The 14,492-nt window shown below is 42.2% G+C and overlaps 1 protein-coding gene across 2 annotated transcripts in view; it reads left to right on the top strand.

Annotated features, from left to right (window-relative positions):
- Window positions 1-700: 700 nt before the first annotated feature.
- The window catches only part of PCP4 (Purkinje cell protein 4), a 61,503-nt gene continuing 47,711 nt past the window's right edge, over window positions 701-14,492 (top strand). Inside the window, exon 1 of one of the 2 annotated variants that reach the window (XM_032276838.1) lies at window positions 701-888. In XM_032276838.1, the coding sequence (XP_032132729.1) occupies window positions 880-888 (9 nt within the window). In that variant the 5' untranslated portion in view covers window positions 701-879. The remainder of the gene's footprint in view (window positions 889-14,492) is intronic. The other variant, XM_032276837.1, reaches the window with a different exon arrangement.

Here is a 14,492-nt window from a genome sequence, read left to right as displayed (position 1 = left end):
TCCACTCTGATGCCCTGAAGACTTCAGAGCCTCATGGTGTTGGGACTGAACAAAGGATGGAACATCTTCCCAGAAAGGCTGAACAGGGCTAAGGCGAGGAGACCTTTCACCAGGCCGGGACCAGCGCCCAGGCTCCTTCCCGGACCCGCTGTGGTTGTGCGGAGCGCACATCCCTAAGGCTGCTGGAGCCGCTCTCCTCCCTTGTTGAAGTCATGGGGACCCAGTTCCATGTCCTAGGCCATCTGCTCGTGCCCTTCCAGCTCAGGGTACAAGCAGGGCAACCGATTTGGGATGAGGGAGAGAGAGCAGAGACGTTAAACTCCTTGGGCTGAGTTTTGTGTCATAAAGGGCAAGGGAAACACAGCTCCTGGTAAAGCCTGGAGGGACATGGGCAGGCATGCAGGTGTTTCCAGAACCCCCCTTCCCTTAGAAAAACAATCCTTCCTACTGACATTTCAAAGGTATTTTTCGTGCATGTAAATTTTGCACTCAGTAGAAAATGCACAATGGCATTCCTGTGATGATCTTTGAACCTCTAGCTTTTATCTTTTATTTATTTATTTTTTAAGACATGGGATCTCACTGTGCCGCCCAGGCTGGAGTGTATTACTTTTAAAGAAAGCCAGCATTTCCTGCTGCGCCTGGAGGAATTTGGAGCAGACCTAACGTGCCATTCTCTTTTACACCACTAGATGGCCCTTGGTGCTGCAGATGTCAGCCAGGCTTGCAGACAGGTGAATGCATTTCATTGGCTCCAGGGAGGCATGATGCCACCGGGCAGCTCTTTTTAAGAGAAAAACCAGAACCAGTGGAGCAGCGACTGCTGAGCAGTGTTCTCTGTGCTGAGCGGCGGGACTGAGCTGCTGAGTTAGAGCCAACATGAGTGAGGTGAGTGACGCTTCGACCTGTAGAGGGAAACTTAGGAGTGAGGAGAAGGGACCTCGCCTGAAGGATTAGGCTCAGGAAATGTGAGGGGTTTAGGAGCAGTGCTGGAACACATTAATCGTGTAATTATTTGCTTGGAGGACTGACAGTACTGATCTCTTGATTTGAATGGCAAGTGCAGAAATTGGTTAAGTTTGCACCTTTTACAATTAACCTTAGGGAGAGAAAGGGATGCCTTGTTTGCTTCTGATTGAATGGTGACTTTGAGAAGTGCTTTGGGTTTCAGTGCTCAGAAAAGAAAGCCAATTGTTTTATTCTCTCATGAAGATGTGTGTCTTTGCACAATTCCTACGGTGACCCCTTTCAGAACGTGAGCTGGCAGATGGCCATCTGGTGAACGAAAGCCTTGGAAGGGAAGGAGGCAAAGCGGGGAAAGGGCTGGCTGTGGGGTGGCATTTCATGGTCCAGCTGAACAAACTACCTCTGCAGTTAATCAGAGCACCAGGGAAAGAAATGCAAACAGTAGTAGGACCCAGGAAACATCAGTGTGTATGGCTCTGTGGCTCTAAGACCGGAGGCGGCCCTGGCAGAAGAGGAGCTACAATTTTGCAAATCCAAAGTCACTTCTCTAAATATGTTTATATAGAATGTGTTTTGTTGGGGCCAACTGACAGCACGTTTGTTTTTTTAAGATCGTCTTCTCCTTTTTTCTCATCTATGAAGCAGATTAGTGTGGTACACCACCATTGTCTAACTCAACTCAATAGCTGAGCCACATGCATTTTCATTTCCTCTTCATTGGCACTTAAATAATTACTTTTAAAGATTTTTTATCTTCTCTGTCTTTTTCTGACAGATGGATGATTCTTTTCTTGGAAATCTAGGGTAAAATTAACAACTTCAGAAATAAAATGACTCCTCCCTGCTTTTGTCTCTCTGATGGGTGATTTTTGATATAAACATGACAAGAAGAAGAGCAAAGCACTATACACTTTAGAAACGGGGTTTGGGACAGAGCCAAGGGTTTAAGGCAGGGAGAGACCAACTGTGGGGTGGAAGACGGGAATTCTCCCACCGCCACCACCAGCAGTACCTACGACGGCAGCTAAGGCTTGCCTGTGTGCCAACAGTGCCAGGCTCTCTTTACATCTGTCACCTGCCTTGAACCTCTCAACAACTCTGTGCAGTAGGCACCATTATTATTCCCAAATGATGGATAAGGACACTAGGAACAGGGGCGGGAAGTAAGTGCTTCAGGGTCGCCAGCTAATGAACAGTAGAGCCAGGACTTGGACTGCAATGCTGGGTGGTTGACCACCCGGTGAATCTTGATGTCCAAATGTGTAGGGAATTTGCTGAACAGCTGGATGCCAGAGGTTGGGAGAGGAGAGGGGAGGTGAGGAGAAAGAAGTTGGGGCTCTGAAATAGAGATGGGGTGGCGAGAATGAGACCTGCATTTCCCATGTGCTAGGGCAAGGAGCTTTCTGCTGGACTCTATGGAGCTTTCAGAAGCTCCTGTGCCCACTCTGGCTCACCTTGCTTGCAACAAGAAGGGATGGCTGCATGGAGTGGTTTTTCTTTAAATGCAACTTCTTCAGGAAGAGTTTCCTACAGAAGGAGTTAGAAAGTAGCACAGCACTGAGGGACGGCTTCTCAGGTCAAGTCAGCTACCCTGGGATTCTGGCTCAGTCATGCCATCTCTTGCCAAGGCTCCTGGCCAGCAAGGTGCTCACGAGCTCTCCAGGAGGCTCAGCTCTGCTGGGCTCACTCAACTGTGCGGGTCTCCAGGGAGACAGCGCGTGTTCCAGAGCTCACCTGTGATTAGGGTCACAGCCTGGTTCCTGCTGAATGTGTAATCAGGGCAGCAATGCAGTCACGGCCCCACCCTGGCTCTTATGAGACACATTCGCAGGCTCTTGCAAGAGCTCTCACCTCAGTTCCTCTAATGTGGATATAAAGCACACAAGAGGCGCAGTCCACTTTTCTGCTCACAAACCTCTCCCAGCTCCCTGCCCCCTTCCTCCCTCCTGCCCCTTCTCCCGCTTCTCCCCTTCACATCACACGGGGCCCCCTCCCTCTGACCACCAGCATGGCCACCGCCCTGGCTGATCTCCAAGTTCCTGTGCATGTGCTCCTTGGAGAGCAGGAATTTGTCCTTTGACTAAACCTTAAATCTGCTTAAAATATTTAATAAAGTGGAACAGAAGCTCCATTCTGAGAACTGGATTCCCCCTTCACGGCACCTCCCAAGGGGTTTCTTTGGCTGGATGAATTAAACATGGTTTCTAGTTTTAATAACTCTCAGGCAGAAATGGATTTCAGATGATCATTTACTTGCATGTGTGACTAATTACCAAAGCAAGCCAGAGCAGTGGGTTTTGCCAGACTTTCCTTGACCTTAGGATTTGTTGGGGTCTGGTGGGCAAATAGGGCCAGCTACAGCACTGGAGCTGAGAGCCGCTGCAGAAATGCTGGAGCTCATTAGCTGCTTACTCGGGCTAGTGGACCTGCTTGCTGGCTGGAGAGGACTTCAAAGCATCATATACTTCCCGGGGTCTGCTCTGCACTTCCAGGCCTCCCCGCCTTTAAGGGAAAGATGGAGCAGCAAAGGGAGCCTCGAACTGGTTTGAAACTGGGCAGCTTTACAAGAGGACGTTTTCTTTATTTCCTGTAAAAACACTTTTCCTGGGAAATGACATGTGATAGAAAAGAACAGCTCAGGAAAGTAAAGTACAGCAAGGAAAGTAAAGTCCAAATTTAGGGAAATGTGAGAGAGTGGAGGTGGTTTGTGGGGGTGTCTGATTTACATTTCGGTATTAAAATATGTCAGATGTGCCGGGAGCAATCTATGAGATGAATTAGAAGATAATGTAGCAGGGATCAGAATGCAGGCTTAAGCCCATCAGCTGGATCAGAAATCCTAACCCTCACAGCCTCAGTTTACGAAGTGTATTCTTTCTCCCTCATCGGACTCACCCAGGCGCAAGAAAAATGACTACCTTTGTTTAGCCACCTAACAGAGGTTTTGAAAGAAAGCGTTCCTGGAACAGTAACCATCAGTCCCATGTTCTCCTTTAGGTGTCCGTCTTTAAGTTGCTTTTCAAAATAACTTATTTAGGAGAGCCAGGGGCAAGGTTGGAAGGTGTAAGGAGAGACATCTGGAGTGTTGATTTAAAAACGTGACACCCTTGTCCTGTTTAGGGTGTGGGCCGGAGACATTCTGGGTCACACAATCAAGTGATAGCTGTTAATTGGATTTGAGACCCCTTTGGGAAAAGCCTCTTGGTAACCCCGAGTTTCACAGTCACGGCTGGGCTCTTTTCTTTCTTTGGCGTGGATGGGAAAGCTCAACTCAGTGCCAGCGCCGTGTCTCTTTCTTTCGTGTAGACATTGGCCGCAGGGAAAGATGATGCCCATCAAAGGCATGGTTTGAAAAACACCAAGGACATTTAAGGGCACATCTTTAGACACACATGCCTGTTCTTAGCACACAAACAGAATCAATGTCAAATTTAATGTGTACATTGAAATGTACTATGATCTCTAAAGGAAGAAGAAAGCAGTAAATGGCATTTTTCTTGACAGAGATTGCCAAGGAGAGGCTACATGCACTTCACTCATGAGGTGAGGGAATGGAAAAAACATGAATTAAAAAAAAGTGTTTTGCCACTGATTAAAAAATATCATGCAACAGTGGTTTGGGGCTTACATAGTTGACTGTCATTTTTACCCAGTGGAGGGACGAATGTCAAAATGAAACAGATCACGGCCAGGTGCGGTGGCCCACGCCTGTATTCCCAGCACTTTGGGAGGCTGAGGCGGGTGGATCACTAGGTCAGGAGTTTGAGACCAGCCTGGCCAAGATGGTGAAACCCCATTTCTACTAAAAATACAAAAAACACCTGGGCACAGTGGCAGGCACCTATAATTTTACCTACTTGAGAGGTTGAGGCAGGAGAATCATTTGAACCCGGGAGTTGGAAGTTGCAGTGAGCTGAGATCGCACTACTGCACTCTAGCCTGGGTGACAGAGCAAAGACTTTGTCTCAAAAAAAAAAAAGAAAGAAAGAAACAGGTCTAAGAAGAGAAAGATTACAGCTTTGAGCTTCTTATGACGTAAGAGTAAACTCAAATAGATGTTAATGGGTGGGTGATTAGATTTGTAAGAAGCTGCATATTTTAGACCAGTTGTTAAGCACAGATTCTGACGGTGACTGTGTAAAATGTGAGGTCTGCAAAACCCAGCAACAGAAGGGCAAATGACAATTTAATTTCTTGTGTAATTGTAACCCCATTTGGGGGTGTACCTGCAGCAGAGACTCTGAAAGATGAAGCAAGATCCATTTAGCTTTGTTGGACAGCACCATGGAAGACACTCTTTCCTCTAATTGGGGATGTTAAGTCCAGACAGACACCAGTTACAACTTCAGTCTGAAGTTCAACTTTTCCAGATAGAGATGAGGTCAGAATTAAGCAGGAAAATGTGTTTCCTGGGCTGACGGTTGGAAAGAGTTGCCATAAAATTTGTTTCTTCAATCACGCATTTTATGAACGAATGCTGTGGGGTTGAAAAGCCTCAGGTTTTCTCTTCTGAATTCTAAGAAAGACACAATGCAAGATGTGTATATATGTATATTTTTTTTTCAAAAAGAAAATAAACGACTCACTATTGATTTCATTAAAGGTTTAGTGAAGTAGTACAATCAACAGAAAAAGAAAACGTGTTTTTGTAATGGAATGTCTTTTAAACTGATGGTGAACACATTCTTTGTGTTATTTTTAAAAATTCTAATTTCTACTCTCAGTGCTTCATTAGAGATGTGGTCGGGGAAAGGCATTCACAATTTCTCTGTGGTCCTTCTGTTCTTAGACCACTGGGCACATTGAACTGTTTGGATGCACAAATAATATCAGGACCTAAGCCTGGGTCTTTTCATTAATTTAGAATGACTTTCTAGAAAGGTCTTCATACTGGGAGAAAAGAAGAATTTTAGGGGATGCATGCTTACAGGTTTATGTTATATTGACTAATATTTTTATAAAACGCAACATTAAAAATCATGCTGTTAAAGTCTTACGGGCTGCCCAGTATTGATTAGAAGCATCCTAGACTGTGAACTTCCCAATGGGCACAATTTTATATCATTCACAAGCCTGACTGCTGGTTTGGCCATTGGTAAGTGTCCAGTTACTGAATGAATAAATAAGTTTTGGGATGTGGATTTATCAGTTGCTGTAATCAATAGGCCAGGTACCCTCTTTTCTAAATGTGGAGGCTTGTGATTGGGATACATTTGGAAAAGACATTTTCCATCTTTTGTTATTTACTCCTGGTTTGAAGCCCGTGTTTGCCACTGAAATCCTTTTAAGTGGGACATGGTGCATTGTTACATACACAACATAAGTGCTCTCATGACAGTAAAAGAAAATGAGAAAAAGTAAGAAGAATCTCAACAGTAGGAACTCTTGACATTTGGGAAAATGTCAGGGAAAAGATGGGAACTGAGGGAGGGACATAGAATTCTAATATCCTATGTTTCCGTGTTGTCTCCGTTGAGACTAACTCACTTCAGATAAGTTCAATGAAATTCAAACAAAAGAGATTGTAGCCAGAGAGGCAAAGTGTGTGAACATCTTGCAAAATGGTTTGCTGTATAGAAATAGAAAACCAATTTGATTGTGATTAGAAAAGAATAAGAGAGAGTCTGAGGAGATCTTTAGTAACAGAGCTCCTGGTGCCCAATCGCCATCAGCCCAGTTGTAAATTCTGGCATATTGTTGAAGGTGAAATATATCTAGCATGAAGAAAGCAAATTGCATATTATTGCAAGTAAATAGTTTCACATCTAAAATTAATTCTTAATAACATACAATATTAATTAAAATAAATTTACATTTGAATGTTTACATATTTTAGTAAATTTATATTTGAGATAGGAACATGTGAAAATTTACATGCACAAAGGGATGGATTCCAATTTATTCTCTTGGGGAGTTTGAAACTGAATTGCACGTCCACACCCCTGTGCACTCTGATAGGGTCTCCACTTCCCTGTCGCCCCCCAGGCGTAAACTATTCATCACTCTTCTTCCCATCTTTCAGATGAGGTGCGATATGAACACTGAATATGGAAACATTTTCCAGTCACCTGGGCACAGGTGCCTTTGGGGTTAGACATGAGAATGTTCAATATGGCATTGTTTTGTGCCGCAAACAAAGAAATGCCGCAGTCATCAATGGCTCAAATCTACAAACACCAGCTTCATGTTGGGGCCATTCTACGCAAACAGTTCAGCCTAAGCCGCACATTCCAGGCACTGGTCTGCTTGTATATTGTTTATGCCTCACAAAGAGCTCTAAGTTTATGATGTTCAGAGTCTCACTGAATTTACTGCTTGCTCCATTTCTGAAAGGGAAACACTTGGCCCATATTTACGACACGCCAGTAGAAAAATCAATCTTCCACTAAATGCCATTTAAAAATAGTTTACTTTTAACCCACCGTTTCATAAGTAAAAGGAAGATGAATTAGACTCATAAAGCAGGAAGGTAATCATCCACAAATTGAACATTTAAGGGGAAGGAAGCAAAAGCTGTGAACTGTTCCAACCATTCAAATAAGGCAATTTTCCTTACAAAGGAGCTGGACTAGAGAGCAGGGGAGTCCTTCTCTTCAAGGCTTCTGCCCTCCATTTCAGGACAGTCATGGACTTGGACGAGACTAAAACGTCTCCAGCCACACACAACTCAGACCTCTGCCTAGTAGCCCAAAAGACAACTTTTGAATATTAAATATTATTTACGACGATTTAATAGCAAGTCGGGGTCCAGACTGGCTTGAGATTACCCAATTCCTGGTATGACAATCCAAGTCGGTGGCACAACAAAAGACACCGTCACCTGTCCCCATAGTGTTACATCTGTGGTTTGGTCAATAATCCAATGAAACAGTAGTTATTTTAATTATATACAACCTCTGAAACAAGGACTCTAGAAGTTGACAAGACCCATTAACATGTGTCTGTATCAAATGACAGTAAAAATATAACAAGGAAACACAAGAGGGAGGAATAATATAATTTCTTCCTTTTTTTCCAAAATCTTTTAGTGTTTGAACCAGTAGAAGCATCTGTCTATCAGGTGGCTAAGTTCTAGTATTTTTTTTTTTAAAGCTAGCTAAGAGATTACACCTGCTTGAAAATTTCTGATTCTTATGTACAGTAGTTCACCCTTATCTTCCGATGCCCAGTGGATGGCTGAATGTGTGGATGGTACTGAATCCTATATGTGCTATGCTCTTTCCATCCCATAATAACTGAAAGTGCTACTAAGTGGCTAATGGGCAGGTAGTGTAGACAGTGTGGATATGCTAGACAAAGGAATGATTCATGTCCTGGGACAGCTAGCAGTTTCATAATGCTACTCAGTACCGTGTGCAATTTACAACTTATGAATTGTTTATTTCTGGGATTTTCCATCAAATATTTTTGGACTGTGGTTAACAGCAGGTAACTGAAACCTCCGAAAGTGAAACCAAGGACAGTTAAGGGGAAACTACTCTGCAATTTCCTTAAGCAGTAGCCACTGTTTCATTAGGAGTTGTTAGAAAAATACCACATTTTTCTTTTCTTGAGCCCAGCAAAATGGCTAATTGTATTTAGGGTTTTGTTTTTCTAATTGTACATTTTCTCACAGTTTTTTTGATACGCAGAAAAATCTCTGATGCCATAAATGGGTCAAATTTTGAGCTGAGCGTGGCTGTGTGACAGCACCCTGAGTGCTGGTCTCCTCATCTCTGAGGGGTGAGAGCGTGTGCACAGACACCAGCGCTGCCACAAGCTTGCCCATGTCCAAGATGGGCCATGGTGTGCAGCCTTCCTTTACAGATCTTATCTCTGCATATTCCAGAGAGTTTTAGGTGGAAATAGCAACAAGCAAAACTTCAAACTGTGAGGCCATAGTGTCATCTTCTCCTTAAAACAATTAAGGGTGACTTGATGTGATTTTGTTCTCACGCCTTCTATGACTTTCCACAGTTGTCATTGCTCTAACAACTGTTTCAGCATATCAACATTTTGGGGACTATCTTCTCAATCTCCCCACAGATCCATAACAGAACAATGGAATAATTGTCCACAATGATTATGGATATCAATACTCCAAAGTTTTTTTTTTAATTGTACTTTAAGTTCTGGGGTACATGTGCAGATCTTGCAGGATTGTTGCACAGGTATACACATGCCATGATGGTTTGCTGTCTCCATCTCCCTGTCACCTACATTAGGCATTTCTCCCAGTGTTATCCCTCCCCAACCTCGCCACCCCCCACTGTCCCTCCCATAGTCCCCCACCCCCCAACAGACCCCGGTTGTGATGTTCCCCTCCCTGTGCCCATGTGTTCTCATTGTTCAATACCCACCACTGAATGAGAACATGCAGTGTTTGATTTTCTGTGCTTGTGTCAGTTTGCTGAGAATGATGGTTTCCAGATTCATCCATGTCCTTACAAAGGACACGAACTCATCGTTTTTTTATGGCTGTATAGTATTCCATGGTGTATATGTGCTACATTTGCTTTGTCCAGTCTATCATTGATGGACATTTGGGTTAGTTCCAGGTCTTTGCTATTGCAAACAGTGCCACAATGAACATACGTGTGCATGTGTCTTTATAATAGAACGATTTATAATCCTTTAGATATATATATCCAGTAATGGAATTGCTGGGTCAAATGGAATTTCTATTTCTAGATCCTTGAGGAATCGCCACACTGTCTTCCACAATGGTCGAACTAATTACACTTCCACCAACAGTGTAAAAGCATTCCTATTCCTCCACATCCTCTCCAGCATCTGTTGTCTCCTGATTGTTTAATGATTGCCTTTCTAACTGGTGTGAGATGGTATCTCAATGTGGTTTTGATTTGCATTTCTCTAATGGTCAGTGATGATGAGCATTTTTTCATGTTTGTTGGCCTCATAAATGTCTTCTTTTGAAAAGCGTCTGTTCATATCCTTCTCCCACTTTTGAATTTTTTTTTCTTGTAAATCTGCTTTGGTTCTTTGTAGATTCTGGATATTAGCCCTTTGTCAAATGGGTAGATTGCAAAAATTTTTTCCCATTCTGTTGGTTGCTGGTTTACTCTAAAGATTGTTTCTTTTGCTGTGCAGAAGCACTTACATTTAATTAGATCCCATTTGTCTATTTTGGCTTTTGGTGTTTTAGTCATAAAGTCCTTGTGTATGCCTATGTCCTGAATGGTATTGCCTAAGTTTTCTTCTAGGGTTTTTATGGTGTTAGATCTTATGTTTAAATCTTTAATTCATCTGGAGTTAATTTTAGCGTAAGGTGTCAGGAAGGGGTTCAGTTTCAGCTTTCTGCCCATGGCTAGCCAGTTTTTCCAACATCATTTATTAAACAGAGAATCCTTTCCTTATTGCTTGTTTTTTTCAGGTTTGTCAAAGATCAGATGGTTGTAGATGTGTGGCGTTGCTTCCGAGGCCTCTGTTCTGTTCCATTTGTCTATATCTCTGTTTTGGTACCAGTACTATACTGTTTTGATTACTGTAGCCTTGTAGTATAGTTTGAAGTTAGGTAGTGTGATGCCTCCAGCTTCGTTCTTTTTGCTTAGGATTGCCTTGGCTATGTGGGAGTTTTGATAGTGTACCCTGATAGGAAAAAAATTTGACCCTGTACACACAACACATTTTTATTTATTTTACAATTATGTATACATACTAATATGTTAATATAGTAAGAGTTAATAATTAGAGGAAGGGTGTGGAAATCTGTCATTCCAATAAATTTTTTTGGTAACTGTACTTCTTTTTGAGTCTAATTTGATGGCTGAGGTTTTTTTTGTTGTTGTTGTTTTCAGAGCCGCACTCTGATGCTCAGGTTGGAGTGCAGTGGTGCGATCTCAGCTCACTGAAACCTCCATCTCCTGGGTTCAAGCGATTCTCCTGCCTCAGTGTCCTGAGTAGCTGGGATTACAGGCACATGCCACCATGCCTAGCTAATTTTTGTGTTTTTAGTAAGGACGGGGTTTTACCATGTTGGTCAGGCTGCTCTTGAACTTACTTTGTGATCTACCCGCCTCGGCCTCCCAAAGTGCTGGGATTACGGGTGTGAGTCACCACGCCCAGCCAATGGCTGAGGGTTTTCAGCTTGTATTGCTGCCCATGAAGGCATCCTAAGAATAGAAGGTTTAGTTAGTGCTTTCATTGTTTCCTTGGTGTTTGTGCTGGTGGTGTTAGCATTATTTTCAGTCTATGATTTTATGCAGGATTTTTAAACTATATAAAAGACATAAAATTTACTATTTTAACCATTTTTAAGTGTACAGTTCAGCAGTATTAAGTATATTTACACTGTTGTGAAACAGCTCTATGGAACTTTTTCATCTTCCAAAGCTGAGACTCTGGATTCATTCAATAACCACTCTCCATTTCCCCTCCCCTATCTCCTGGCAAACCCATTCTATTTCTTACCTCTATCAATTTGACTAATTTAGGTACCTCATATGCATGGAATCATACAGTAATTGTCTTTTTGTGACTGGCTTATTTTACTTAGCATAATGTCTTCAAGGTTCATCTATGTTGTGTCCTGTGACTATATAGGAAATTTTAAAAGCCACTTACCTACTGTGGGAAGATTAGTTTAGTTAAAGGTAAATCGTATAATCTATAAATCCTCTTAATGGAACACAAAGAACTACAATGCATCACATGATGATATTCTGAGAGCAAGTCAGCGGGCAGTGTGTCTGGGACAATCTCCAATTGTGGAACTCCTACCCTTTCCTACCCACCAGGTGATGATGTCAGCATCAATCCAGATATTAGCTATTGATGAAACCTAATGTTTTTATTATTATTATACTTTAAGTTCTGAGATCATTGTGCAGAACGTGCAGGTTTGTTACATAGGCATACACGTGCCATGGTGGTTTGCTGCAACCATCAACCCGTCATCTACATTAGGTATTTCTCCTAATAGTATGTCTCCCCCAGCCCTCTGCCCCCTGACAGGTCCTGGTATGTGATGTTCCCTTCCCTGTGTCCATGAATTCTCATTGCAACTCCCACTCATGAGTGAGAACATGTGGTGTTTGGATTTCTTTTCTTGTGTTAGCTGGCTGAGAATGATGGTTTCCAGCTTCATCCATGTCCTTACAAAGGACATGAGTTCATCCTTTTTTATGGCTGCATGGTATTCCATGGTATATATGTGCCACATTTTCTTTATCCAGTCTATCATTGATGGGCATTCGGGCTGGTTCCAAGTCTTTGCTATTGGGAATAGTGCTGCAATAAACATACATGTGCATGTATCTTTATAGTAGAATGAGTTATAATCCTTTGGGTATATACTCAGTAATGGGATTGCTGGGTCAAATGGTATTTCTGGGTCTAGATCCTTGAAGAATTGCCATACTGTCTTCCACAATCGTTGAATTAATTTACACTCTTACCAACAGTGTAAAAGTTTTCCTATTTCTCCACATCCTCTCTACCATCTGTGGATGAAACCTAATTTTTAAATAGATCTTAGATCCACACAAATATATATACAAATTCCAGAGTCTTCTTTACCATGAGTATTTGTGACAGTGAAGCACCTTACAACCCCAGAGGTGCCATTGACGCTGTGGTCTGTGCCAACAGCACCCCCTGAAGTTGTGCTGTGAACATTGTATGCCACTGAGCATGGTGACTCTGCCCTTCCTTGGGGTGACGTCAGCCTGCTTCAGGACTATTGACCTTGAGAAAGACTGTCATTTTTATAGTTCTACTTAGAATTCAGGGAATCAGAGAAGGATATCTTTTATCATTTCATTCAAAGTGGTCATTTTAAAATAGGGGACTGAGCGTCCAACGATTAATCTTGGGCAAAATCACAGAGCTTCTTGAGAAAAAGCCAGCCTAAGTTTCACTTCCACATTTTCTATCTTTTTAAATTCCTTATTTTCTGGATACAACCCAATTTATTTTAAACCTGTCCAAATTCCACTTAGAGTTTGCGCAAGTAATTTATTAAATTAAAATTGTCCTATTTTTTTTAGTCTTGAGTAAAAAAAGAATAGCTGCAGAAATCTTGACAAAGCCAGTTTTTTCTTCATCAGGTCTTCAACTCTGTTTCTAGGAATCCAGCTTCCACTCTGACACTCCCAGGCTCCCATTCAGTCACACATGGAGAAGCTGAGAAATGTTAATATTGCTACCCTGTGGAATGTTTCATTAAGACCTTGTTGGACACAGTGGCTCACTCCTGTAATCCTAGCATTTTGGGAGGCCCAGGCAGGAGGACTGATTAAGCCCAGGAGTTAGAGACCATCCTGGACAACATGGCAAAGTCCCATCTTTACCAAAAATTTTAAAAAAAAATTAGCTGGGCATGGTGGTGCATACCTCTAGTCCCAGCTACTCAGGAGGCTGAGATGGGAGGCTGGTTTGCACCTGGGAGGTGGAGGTTGCTGTGAGCCATGATCATGCCACTGCACTCCAGGCTAAACAACAGAGCCAGATCCTGCCTCAAAACAAAAACAAACACAAAACAAAAAAACAGTCAAAGAAACAAGATCCTTGTTGGCAAAGTTTTCTTCTGTTTTGCCTGGTAATGTTCTTGACTTTGAAGTTACACCGATCACCTTTATGCCTTGCTTACTCTCTAGGGCTCTGTTTGCATAAGAAAGAGCATTCTGAACCCCAACACATGCAATTTTTATAAAACATTTTTTCAGAAAATGGTGGCCCTTTTTATGGCCAAGACCATTGCATATATAATCAGTCATCACACATTTTGTTAGTCACATTTCTTTTTTTCTTCTAGATTATGATGACAGAGAGAGAGAGAGAGAGAGAGAGAGAGAGAGAAAGAGAAAGAGAGAGAGAGAGACAGAGACACTACATCTTCTTCTATACCTTTTCATCTTCCCAGCACTATACCATTGAACTCACATTGATGGAGAATCAATAAGACGTGGTCCTTACCCCTTAAACATGTAGAGGAAGACAGAATCACATAAAATTAACTCTACTATGATGTCCATGTAGAGCTTCAGGTCTATTCCCTGTATAAAGCAAGTGCCAGGATGCATGGGTTAATTTGCCATTGCCCAGGGCTGGGAAGGAGAGGAAAGGAGATGCCGTAGGTAATCCCAAAGCAGCTGGAGCTTATAAAAGTCGGGGCTCAGTACATACTGATTGAGGAATAGCACTATGATAGTGCTCTGTTAATCTTAAAAGTCATACATTTTAGAGCTGTTTCAGAATTTGGCAATCTTCAAGCTCATTGTGTAGAAACATGTCCATTATGATACCATAGTTAATTCTGAACTCCTGCCTGGTAATAAAAGTTGCTTTAAACATGTTGGACATTTTCTCATCCACATCAGTGAATATTGGGGCTCCATGGACTTGTTATATCTTTCTTTAAAAGTGAAAAGTCTTCTGTGTATTGGAAAGAGATTACAGGAGGACAGTGAATTACATTTTTAAAAGTGCACATGTTATTTGGTTTTAAAATTTACGTGTTCCAATTGTGAGAACTGTGTACACAAATTTAGGTATGTCTGTAATTTCCCTTTGTGAGAGTATTTATC

Source organism: Sapajus apella, unplaced genomic scaffold (genome assembly GCF_009761245.1).
Source record: "Sapajus apella isolate SASKATOON/1434 unplaced genomic scaffold, GSC_monkey_1.0 scaffold8, whole genome shotgun sequence".
Lineage (NCBI taxonomy): Eukaryota > Metazoa > Chordata > Mammalia > Primates > Cebidae > Sapajus > Sapajus apella.
The sequence above is the reverse complement of the archived record's forward strand: the minus strand, read 5'-3'. Positions and strand labels throughout refer to the sequence as shown.